The 12,494-nt window shown below is 42.5% G+C and overlaps 1 protein-coding gene across 3 annotated transcripts in view; it reads left to right on the top strand.

Moving 5' to 3' along the window:
• The first annotated feature begins 485 nt into the window (after positions 1 to 485).
• mamdc2a (MAM domain containing 2a) overlaps positions 486 to 12,494 on the top strand; it is a 35,993-nt gene continuing 23,984 nt past the window's right edge. For 2 of the 3 annotated variants that reach the window (XR_004567344.1, XM_034199233.1), the window contains exons 1-2: positions 487 to 652; positions 1,226 to 1,427. Coding sequence is in view for 2 of the 3 variants with exons in the window: in XM_034199233.1 (XP_034055124.1) it covers positions 1,262 to 1,427 (166 nt within the window). In the remaining variant the exon portion in view is untranslated. Of the gene's footprint in view, positions 653 to 1,225; positions 1,428 to 12,494 lie in introns of all 3 variants that reach the window. The other variant, XM_034199235.1, reaches the window with a different exon arrangement.

Here is a 12,494-nt window from a genome sequence, read left to right as displayed (position 1 = left end):
GATAATCAACTTATTCTCCTTGGACATGTACATTGTTATAGTAATCAAAGCAATCATTTCAACTTGCGGTCAACAAAAAGTACAACGACCCTGTGTCACCCTCTCTTCCACACACACCTCACGCAGGTGAACAGGATTATAATGAGTGCCGCCCATATCCATGTGACCCAAGTCAACCAATAAATAGTGCTCAAATAAATATCTTATATTAAAACAAAAACGCAATACTATGGTTTTGACTTTTGTTGGTTGCATGTTTAAAATAATATAACAGGAAAAGACTACTCTTCAGGAGGAATACACATTTTTCATGAAAGAAACAATTAAATATTGGTTTAACAGTCCTCCACAAAGCGGGTAGCCGGTCCCCCCATTAGCGGGCTGGATGCGGCCCTGCAGTAGTGGGCTCCGGGCCGGCCCTTCTGCCGGCTCATCATCAGTAGGCGGAGAGCAGCACTGCTCGTCCTCCTCCCCCCTCCTCCACCATTCATCCATCTCTGCTGACTTTGTTACAACATGTGAAAAACAACCCTGAGAGTTTGGACGAGTTTTTCGCGGTGAAGTCTTCTTGTGGACTTAACGGGAGACCACCGGAAATACATTTCCCGCTACACCGCGGAAAGGATGAGCAGCGCGAGCCTCACTCTGCACGGTAAATCCGTATATTGTAGTCAGAGGTGGTACTTTAGTAAATGTAGAAGTACCAGAGTTAATTTAAACCTTTACCAGCTTTGATAACACTTTAATTATCAATAATTATAAAACTGATATCATATTATTCTGAAATGGACCAATCTGCACAATGACTACTTTTGGTACGTAGTCATTGTGCAGATTGCATCTATTGTGCAGATTGGTATCAAAGCTGGTAAAAGTTCAGCTAGTTTGAAGGACTTTGTATAGCCTACGGCAGGGTAGCTTGTGAATTTACTCCAGGTGGAACTAAAGTCTGATTTAAGACTTGATTATATTTCACATCATTAATCCAAATCTGTAAAGCAACTCAAGCTATTAAATACATGTAGTGGAGTAAAAGTACACGATTTACCTCTGAATTTGAATGAAGTAGAAGTACAAAGTAACATAACAATGGAAGTACTTCAAAATTGTACTTAATTACAGTGAATAAATGTACTTAAAAGGTACTGAACACCAATGATTATCTTGGGGAAACAGTCAGTAAGTTGAACCAGAAATCTTCTAACTTTAGTCTTTGATGTTTTAGGATAAGCAACCATAAGGTGTGAGGACCTCCTGAGAGATGATGTCAGCAGCCTGGACGCTCTGCCCCCTCCTTACGGTGCTGCTGGTGGTCCGGCTCCTCGGGGCCCAGCAGCAGCTTCTGCCCGGCTCCTGCAACTTTGAGCTGGGCACCTGTGGCTATACATCAGACCCGGAGTATGGCACCTGGAGCATGAATGAAGAAGGTACAGCACCATCACAAGTTTTACTTTTTGACATAAACAAACTTCACTGTCTCCGATACTGCCATTTATATACTGCATGGAGAAAATCATCGATTAGTCTGTAGTCAGGAAAAGCTGCCTGTCACTCAGCATATTCCGGCAGCAGCCTATACACCAACACTGAAACACATGAGCACATACTACAGTTTAAAAAAGCAGAATAAAATCTGAGCTGACAGAAAATGCTCCGTTTTAGTTTAACACACACAGTTAAGCTCACACACACTATTCTATGAACATATAGGTTCACCTGCTGAATTAAAAACAGAACTAATGAAGCAAAGAAAGTGAAAACCATAAAGCAGATTCAGGCAGTAGACGTATAGATTCACACTGAAAGTATTATCCTACAGAACAGTACAGCTCTAAGAGAAGAGAGAACATCTGATCCTTTACAACAAACACTACAGTATAAGCTCTTTTTGGGTTTTTAGTGAAATGTTTATCCTGCTAGTGTCCCCCAATTGTTTGTAATGTAACACTGTTCTGACTACACCATTTTATGTTACTTGCTGTTGTCAAATGATAGACATGTAGAAATGAAGGGCCACTGCAAGTCCTTATGTGCTGTGAGGTATTGTTGTTTAATAAAGTCATTGTAATGTTTATATAAGCAATAATGGCAACAAAGGGTGAGAAGTAACCAGAAACCAGAGTTTAAACTAGTCAGTAGTTTGTGACTTCTCTGTGAGGCCTCTGTGCTCAGTATTGTTGTCTGGGAATTTGAGGATTATGGCACTAGCCTCAAAGTTCATCCTTTTATATTGTCATATCTTATTGGTTGTGTGTTCTCTGGCAATGTGCAGTTTGGCTCACAATAGTAGGTGGAGTTTGTTTCAGTATTACAATCGTTTCCCCTAGTGCTGCAAAAATTAGAAACACTTGAACTTGAGATGTTTTGCATTCTCCAAAACACTATTGATTTGTGGCAGATAGCGCCGCATATTACTCAGAAAGTGCTGCCAATGCTGGATGTTTCAGGGACTGTTATAATGCCACTGTTGGGATTGCATAAAAGTCAAACAATTTCATACTCAGGTACTCTATGAATACAGTGTGTTATTTATACTTAGTTTTCATCACATTTGATTTGAAATGTCCCAATATATTGACTTGCTTAAGGTATCACAACATATTGAATGGTATCACCAAGACTAACGTACTTTTTTATTCAAGGACTTTGAGAAACGCTGCGTTAATGTAATCACCACTATTGACAGTAGGCTATAAACAAGCTACATTACGGTTGCATGGCAGTGTGTCCACCGCTAAGCTAAAGTCGGCTAATGTTCGTGATGATGTTTAGTAGTCTCATTTAGTTACTAATTAGCAACCTCTGTGACACATAGAAGCTCCGGGCATTCAATAATGGGGTATTCCCTCACTTATTTTATGTTGTAGAACAAAACTTGAAAATCTCTTAAACTCGTTCTCAAGATTAAGGAACCGGAAGTACATATGCTGACTCATTTCTGGTTTAAGGACTCATTCCTGTGTGTGTGTGTGTGTGTTGTGTGTGTGTGGTGTGGTGTGTGTGTGTGTGTGTGTGTGTGTGTGTGTGTGTGTGTGTGTGTGTGTGTTGTGTGTGTGTGTGTGTGTGTGGTAGTGTGTGTGTGTAGTGTGTGTGGTTGTGTGTGTGTGTGTGTTGTGTGTGTGTTTGTGTGTGTGTGTGTGTGTGTGTGTGTGTGTGTGTGTGGTGTGTGTGTGTGTGTGTGGAGACTCACTGAGATGGCTAATAAAACATGACCAGGGTTTTCCCTGTCATAAAGCCGCTCCTTCAGGATATCCTGTCTGCAGACACAGGGCCGTCACGTGTCGTCTCCCCCCGACTCTCTTTTGTGGTAAAGACTTGATACTGCTGGGTCACCTCAGCCTCTTTCCTCATTTTCATCTTCCTCGACCCCCCCCATGCTCTTCCATCGCTCCCTACAGAAGTAATAATTACCTTACAGTGTCAAATGATGGCTGGAACATTTAATTACGTCATGGCCTAAAGAGGCCATTCAGACATGATGTGGTTTTTTCCACAAAAAACGTCTATTATCCGGTTACAATTCCACGAGGGAAGATGTTTTTGTAATGAAATGCTCCCTCACTAGATCCCACTTGCCAGCATTACATACTGCATCATTTACAAAGAATCTAAAGCACCAATTAAATAGGGTGAGCTGTTACTAACGTCACAGAGGTCCTTGGCCTTGTGTCACTTTGATGCTATTTTTTGGTCAAAAGCGATATTAGTGATATGCATTCCTTGCCTTTAGAATATTGTGTGTTTACGAGGGATTGAGATGCTTTTTTATAAGCCTCTCCCCAGTACATTTTCATTTGAGCAATACTTTTAAATATTTAAAGGCTTTACCGTTATATTCACAATAGCTAAATGTAGTTTTGCTTGTGAGAATCTAAGGTCCCAGGCTGTGCAACATACTGTACATTATACCTAAGACGTAAAAACAAATAGAAATAGTGCAAGAAGTAATACAAATAAAATAGTTAAAGAAGGTGGTGCAAGTGACACAATCTGTAAATAAATGCATAAAGTACACTGAGCCTAACCCTGTCATAAAACTAGAATGTCAAAATACCGTACATGGGAATTAAATACTGCCTATTGTTATAACAAATATGGGCACTGTAAACAGATACATGCGTAACAGTTGCTCAACTATTGATAAAATCAAACTCAATGGATGTTTATTCCAACTTTTCTGGGTTCATTAGAAAGGGAAATGTGCTGTAGATGAGGACATGTGTTTGGAAACTACTTAGAATCTTATTCCATTCCAAAAGTGATGTAATAGAAGTATTATAAATGGGTTAACTTATCTGTGCTCAATATCACATGGGAAACAGACAGCACATCAGAGGAGGTGTGTGTGTGCCACTGTTAGCACAGTGGCGCCAGCAGGGGGGGCCAGGGGGGGCCATGGCCACCCTGATATATTTGTTGGCCCCCCCACCACACACACCACCTCGCCAGTCACGTATGCGTAGTAGTTTATCTGATATTTAACAACAAATACACAGCCAGCGAGTCGCTTGATTTGAGCTTCCAACGCTCATACTGCAGCCCCTCCCTCTCCCTCTGCTACCATGGTAACACTCTGATACTCGGCGCACCACTCTGATACTCGCGCGCACCACTCTGATACTCACGCACATCACTCTGAGATTCGCACAGACAGCAGCAGGTTGCAGCAACATTTCTTTCTACTGACTTGACAAAAATCCACCAGACTTCTAGAAGGTAAGTCATACGTTCGTTGCCTGTTAAGCCCCACAACACTTTAGGCTTTAGTGTGTTAGCTTTAGGTAGCAACAAACGGAGATATGCTTAGCTTTAGCTGATATTCTGATCAAAATGTGTGTTCAATGGCATTAAAACGAGAAAAACGCTGGAAGACCTGGAAAACAGGCTCGGTGCTCAGTGTCTGTAAACACACTTTGGCGGCTATCCTAGTTAGCGTTAGTTTAGCTTGCTAAGCTAACGTTAGCTGATGTCGGTATGCTGGGCTGGTGTAATGCGTAGGCTACTATTAATCACTGCTGTGTGTAATGTCAATTTGCAGAAAATGAAGAAAGTCAACAGACATCTCTTCTTATTTTAAGAAGAAGAAGAAGAAGAAGAGTAAAGGAGAGACAGAGCTGGCAGGGGAGCAGCAGCATAGGGCTAGTGAGGAGATGGCCATACATGCTAGAAAGTACATGTGGAACTCTGTTTTGTAAAAGTGAAACTAAAACCTAAGTACAGTTTTATTAATGTGATTGTGACCTTTGTAATCATTTAAGTCTTCTACACACTTTAGGTCTGCAGCTCCTTCAAAATGAAACGAGAATCTATGCAGTTTTTCCTCTTCTGTGTTCTGAGGTTATGAGCCGACCATTAGTCAAGTTTGTTTTCATAATGTTCTGTATGCTAATTTAAAAAAGGGGTAACCAGTTTGTTTATAAAGTATAAATATACATTTTCAAAACAAATGGAATACAAGCTATATGTATTACTCTCACCACAGTGGCCTCATCTAAAAAAAATAGAATGTCTCGTCACCTATTTTCTGTCTAATACTAAAGGTGGTGTTTTGTATAATTTATATTGTTTTGAATTTGCTATAAAGGTCAATAATAGATGGTGTTTTTGTGTTCAATCACAGTATGTTACCATTTTATACCCCTTGTGTTTTTGGGTCCTGTTGAAATAAAATAGTCATGTTTTAAAACTTGATTTAATAAAGTCATGTCAATCATCTTTGATCCCAGTGTGACACAAACAGCTTTGTTCAGTCTAAAACAAGTTATAACCTAGAGACATAATATAACTGAAGAACATGTTGTGTTGCTGTTGTGTATTGTATGTGTTGAGAATGCTGAACATGTTGTGCCTTACAATAAAGGAACTTATTTAAATTAAGCTGCATTTGTCTTTTTAAAAGGAAAGAACAACTAGCATATATAAAAAACAAAACAATAAATCACCAACACATGTATACATAACACAAAACAAGTTTCTTTTAAATGTTGTTTGAAGTAAAATGTTAACTCTCCGTATTATATTCACTTCAGATGAATAGTATCCGAAAATGTAAAATAAGAAACCAAAGTATATCAGTAGGTGATTCTCTTTGCCATTGTTTTCATCTAGTCTATACTTTTACAACAATTACATTCTTGGTTTTGGTGGGCCACCCCAAGATTTTCAGTGGCCCCATTTGGCCACCCCTATGAAACATGTCTGGAGGCGCCACTGTGTTAGCAGCTACAGTCAAACAAAGATCAGTTCTGAATCATTATCATGGGATCTGTGTGGGGGAGGGTCAGCTCACTGTATCTTTATAATGAACAACATGAAACCAAGTGTACACTCGTTTTTGATGTTACAGGTAAAACTCCCTTTTACAGTTTCTCGGTATTTAAAAGGAGACGCCAGGCAATACAAGTTGACCTGACTTAAAAGTAATATAATTAATCACTTCATATAATAAACAAGTGACCAATTGTTAAAGAGGCCCTATTATGCTTTTTTGGGTTTTCCCTTTCCTATAATGTGCCCCTCGAAACGCCTCCATTGGACTCCATTGATTACTTCGGTAACATAGTGACATCACTATGTTTCACTCACGCACCTATTAGCTAGCGCTCCAACACATTGTACGTGATGGGCGGTTCACCAATCACAACAGAGCCAGCCAGCTAACCAATCAGAGCAGACTGGGCTTTGGTTTCAGACAGAGGGTGAAAAGAGGTGCTGCAGCACATGCTTATGCGTATGAGGAAAATAAAGAGCTTTTTGAACCTTAAAGCATGGAGACATGTCCCATTAGAGACACTCTAACTGATATGAACCTGAAAGTGAGAAGAATATGTCCTTTTTAAAAGATGAGTTCATTAAATACAACTCAGAAATGTCACGGTGTGGGGTGTGCTGTGTTTTGATCTCCTGGATTATAGAAATGTGTCCCCACATGCCACGTGTAAAGTCACACATTCTCATTGACTGCCCCTTTTGTCTTGTTTTCCAGCGAAGCAACTCCCTCTGTTTAGGATAATCTGTCAGCAAAGTTAATGTTCCCACAGTTGAGATAAGTGGCTGCACTGTAAATCGTGTGTGCCATCTTTCTTCCAGCCAAGTCCTCTCAGCGTGTTCGCCCTGCAGCTGGAGACAGAGCCGTACCCAACAGCAGCTCCAGCGTGGTGAACCACAGACTGAGCGGGCACATGCTGATAGACTACACCCGCTGTGGCAATAAATAGGCAAAAAAAGAGGGGACCACAGTGGTGTTTTCTGTTTGGTTACCATGGTAATGTGGGCTTGAGCTGAGGAGGTTACAGCAAAAAAAGAACTTAAGTCAGAGTTTGTGGTTCAGGGCAGGATGGATATCCTAGGTGATTATACTCAGTAAACAGAGACATCAGAGACAAAGACATCAGACGCTGCTGGGACAGGATACACACTCCCCCCTGCCTCACAGACCTCCCCCTCCACTAAATGACATTTTTCCATTGTTTTTGGCGATATTGCAGAGAATAAGCTCTGTGGCAAACACACGTTGATGATACTTACATGTTCTGTGCATCAGGATCATCTGAAACGTTGATTTAAATGTCAACAGCGTTTCAGTTGTACCAGTGCACAGCTCCTTATTCTTTGTCTGGAACCCTCCACCCAGCTCCATTTTCTTTTTCCTCCCCCTTAATTCCTGTCTCCCCCTGCTCCTCTATTCATTACATTATATGTTCCCCTCTGTCCTCCCCCAGCTCCTCTCCCAAGCTCCTCTCCTCCCCACAGACCTCCACCTCTCTCCTCTCTGTTCTGCCCCAGCTCCACTCTCTCCTCTCCTCTGCAGTACTCTGCCAAAAAGATCCGGTGCTGCTACGTTAGCTATGTGGCTGACACGCAGAAACCGGGTCCTGGAGGGTGGAATACACCTTCGATCACATGATAGACCATGTGCTGGCTTCCAGTGAGATTTGGGCTGTTTAGGCTCTGTGGGTGTGGATGGAAGTCCTGTGTTGGGGTGACTGGTTGTTTTGTTGTTTGTTCTTCTCTGTAATGAAATATTTTACTAAAGGGTATTTGAAAACCAAATCAACCTCTCCTCTCCTAGCTCCTCCTCTTAAGTGAGAGTGGTCTACTGTATCCTTGCAATAAATAAATAAAAAGGACTTTGAGAAACAAAACCTCTCCTCCCCCCAGCTCCTCTCCTGCAGTGAATAATAGCGAATTTGGAACTTAGGTTCAATAACGGTGAGAGATATTTTGTTGGTTTGCTCTCGTACTGCTTCCTACACATGTGTGTGGGAGAGAAACTCCCTCCAGAGGGAACACAAGGGTTTTAGCCTTTGCACACCATTTACATGCACAAAACTCTATAGAACACACTACAGGGAAGTAGTGGGGCAGCTTAGCTAGACATTCCATAACAATTGTGCATTTTGTGATACAAGCATCAAATTCGGTACACTTGTAGCCAAAGACATACAGTATAGAAAAAAATTAGTTAACATGAATTTTCAAACATTGTTAACATGAAAATGTATCTAAAAACTGTTGTCACTGGCGGCCATTGTGAAAAATGGCTGCCATATTGAAAATACATGATGGCTTCATGTTCTGCATGTCTTTGGCTATAACTGTACCAAATTTGATGATTCTATCATATAATATTCATCGTGAATATGAAATTCCATCTAACAACAGTTGTCGCTGGCGGCCATCTTGAAAAATGGCCGCCATATTGAAAATCCATGATGCCTCCATATCTAATTTTTTTCTTTATGTCTTTGGCTACAAGTGTACCGAATGTGATGCTTGTATCACAAAATGCACAACTGTTATGGTTATCTGCCCCACTGAAGGGAAGACCCCAAAAAGCATAAAAGGGCCTCTTTAACGCATCAGTCTATATCCATATATTACCCCTGTAGTCCTGTGCTGGTGCAGATGAACAATGTGAAACATGGTTAGTCTTTGGACTAGGGCTGCACGATTTGGGGAAACAATGTAATTGCGATTTTTCTGACAGATATTGCGATTCGATTTGCGATTTTGTTTTTAAGCGACCCAACGGAAGTTTATTGTAAAATGCGGCCATACCTCCGGCTAGGAAGGTCGTATCAACGTGCTCCCGTCTCTAGCACTCCCGCAGCCCGAGCTACGAGTGAAAGAACTAAACTTACATGAAACTTCCGTTGGGTTGCTTTAAAGTCAAGCTTCAGTTTAAGATTCACCCTGTAATAGAAACATGTGATGGAGCATTACTAACCTGACTCAGATGCTTTGTTTCACCAAACCATCTAGAGCTCCAGTGGAAGCCATTTGGAAAGGGTAGGCACTTTCAGAAGCACTTGGCAGGTGATTGGATCAATCTGTCTATCACCTTCTATCATGGGCCACTTCTGATTGGTTAACAATGGTTGGTACATGTGGAGCACAGCACTTCTGATTGGTGTGGATGACTGACACACAAGAAGAACAAAAAAAAATGTAAAAGAAAAATGTAAAAAAACCTCAGTACAGCATTATTCCTAAACTGTCAACCTGCATTGTGTCTCATGATGTTTATCATTCTAAGTAGTATGTTCCTTTAGCCTTCAGCCATGTATTTCCTGCATGCATTGCTACATTTGTCGGCTACTCCTGGGTATCTCTCTGCTCAAAGACTTCTTCTGCCAGGAGGATTCTCTTCATTTGACCAAATAAGGGATCATAGATACAACTGTTAATCCCCCTCCCCCCTCCCCACCACATTTAGAAGTGATGGCACTTTAGCCAGCTCTCCATAAACTCTGTTTATGTTCACTAAATTGCCTCAATGCTCTCTCAAACATGTGCAAATGGGTCCAAATACTCTCAGCTGTTAGATAAAGGGGAGATAGAAATGCTTTTTCTCGTTCCGTTCACAACTATTTGCTTCAGGAAATACATTATTGTCTCTTTTCATTTTAAATATAGCCAACAACAAAAACACATATCCAAAGCTCAATGGACTGCAATGTTGCACTCTGAAGCTCCAGGTTTCATCCTGACTATTACAGCACTGCCTTAAACTCCCTCCATGTCTTCCAATGCTTCCTGTGTGAATATCTACATCTATGTATATGCCTTGAGGATACTTGTCCATTCAATTTGAGTTCATATTTCATTATCATTATAATTCCCATAGCAACGACTTTGCAATCAGGGTTCTATTTCGTCCCTACTGACCGCCAGAGGCGGTGCTTTAAGCACTGGATATGTCCATCGCGCGCATGCGCAGCTCGAGTACCAATAACAACAAAGTCACCTGTGACCCACGTGACACCGGCTATATCAGCCGGTGTCGTCAGAGGATCTGTTCCCTTTCATCTTCTCGCTGCGCGAGGGTACCGCGGCTACATTTTTGTAGTCTACAGCGTTCAGGTTTGAACGTTTGATCTGAGGGATTGCTCTGCAAGCAGCTGGCCGCGTGCAGCTTCGTGACTGACAGTCGGAGCTACGGGTCGTTAACGCGTCCTCCAGGAGCTGTGGCCGGCTGTGCGCTGTGCAGAGCCTCGACAGACAGGTTGGTGTCAGCTTGTTGCTGGTGATGGCTGTGTCCCCGCACCCTCTCCCAGCCAAGTTGTCCTGATTGCTGTCTTATTTTTGGTTTGGCTTAGACTTTCTGATGACGACAGTGTTCCCGCTTCCTCTCCCATAAAGTTGCCCTTATGCTCTTTTGAAAGTTCTGCTTGTGGCGTTGTGCCCGAGCTATCATTAGCATTTGAGTCCCAGCTTTGGCTGTCCCTCATTCAATTTAACCCGTTTTTCGTTTAGATGCAGAGAGTAAGGTAAGTACTTTCTATTTCTTAGAAGCTATTATCTGGTCTTAACATTTGTGTTCTGACTTGGTCGCTTGATTGTTAGCAGCAGCCGCTTGGCTAACACCTTGCTGTTAAGCTTAACTATTAACTCAGCCGGTGAGGGCAGTGCTCCCGCTCCCGGTAACATAGGGTTTAATTGCAGTAGCGCTAGATCGTTGTATTACTGCTCCTAGTACTAGACTCCTAGCACTAGGATGATATGCAGAGAACATCTTCACTGCGGGTGCTGTGTGCTCCGCATGTGCGGTTACTACTGTAACCATGGCCTACGGTTCTATGCGGGCTGTTCTCTTTCTTAGAAGCTAATTATCTGGTCTTAACATTGTGTTCTGACTTGGTTGCTTGATTGTTAGCAGCAGCCGCTTGGCTAACACCTTGCATGTACTGTTAAGCTTCATTATTTAACTCAGCGGTAAACGCATGGTATGGTTGCAGTAGCGCTATATCGTTGTATTTTCTGCTCCTAGTAGGCCTACTAGACTCCTAGTACTAGACTCCTAGCACTAGGACGATATGCAGAGAACAATCTTCACTGTGTGCTGTGTGCTCTGCATGTGTGGCCATTAAGGAGGATTTCATCCTCCCAATATTATATTATCTAGTGGGCAGCCGTTTGGCTGACACTTTTAGGCACCGGCCACAGTTACTACTGGAACTAAGGTTCTAAGCCGTAAGTACTGGCCATAATTACTACTGTAACTACGGTTCCAAGCCGTGTAAGTACTGGCCATAGTCAATACCGTAACTATGGCTCTATGCTGTGTAAGTACTGGCCATAGTTACTACTGTAACAACGGTTTTAAGCCGTAAGTCCTAGCCATAGTTACTACTGTAACTACGGTTCCAAGCCGTGCAAGTACTGGCCATAGTCAATACCGTAAACGGCTCTATGCTGTGTAAGTACTGGTCATAGTTACTACTGTAACTACGGTTCCAAGCCATGTAAGTACTGGCCATAGTTACTACTGTAACTACGGTTCCAAGCCGTGCAAGTACTGGCCAGAGTTACTACTGTAACTACGGCTCTATGCTGTGTAAGTTCTGGCCATAGTTACGACTGTAACTACGGTTCTAAGCCGTGTAAGTACTGGCCATAGTTACTACTGTAACTACGGTTATATGCCGTGTGAGCACTGGCCATGGTTACTGCTGTAACTACAGCTCTGTGCTGTTCTCTTCTTTAGAAGCTAGTTATCTGGTCTTAAACATGTGTGTTATTTGACTTGATATCGCTTGATCGTTAGCAGCAGCTGCTCGGCTAACGTCTTGCGTGGACTGTTAAGCTTCTTTATTCTACCCAGCTAGGTGAAGGCAGTGCTCTCGCTCCCGCTCCCTCTACCGGTAATGCGGATGTAGCTACATCCCTTTTTCTGTTCGGTGAGTAGTAGCACCGCTCTACTCTTCCCGTTCAGCAGGTAGCTGGTGAAGGCTGTGTTCCCGCACCCGCTCCCGGTTACGCTGCATCTGGCATTCGTCTCTAACTCAACCAGTGAAGGCAGTGTTCTCGCCCCCGCTCCTGGTAAACGCTGAACTGCCTCGCTTTTCCGTTAAGCAGGTAGTCGGTGAAGGCTGTGTTCCCGCACCCGCTCCCGGTTACGCTGCATCTGGCATTCGTCTCTAACTCAACCAGTGAAGGCAGAGTTCTCGCCCCTGCTCCTGGTAGACGCTGAACTGCCTCGTTTTTCCGTT

Source organism: Gymnodraco acuticeps, unplaced genomic scaffold, assembly GCF_902827175.1.
Source record: "Gymnodraco acuticeps unplaced genomic scaffold, fGymAcu1.1, whole genome shotgun sequence".
Classification (NCBI taxonomy): Eukaryota; Metazoa; Chordata; class Actinopteri; order Perciformes; family Bathydraconidae; genus Gymnodraco; species Gymnodraco acuticeps.
The sequence above is the reverse complement of the archived record's forward strand: the minus strand, read 5'-3'. Positions and strand labels throughout refer to the sequence as shown.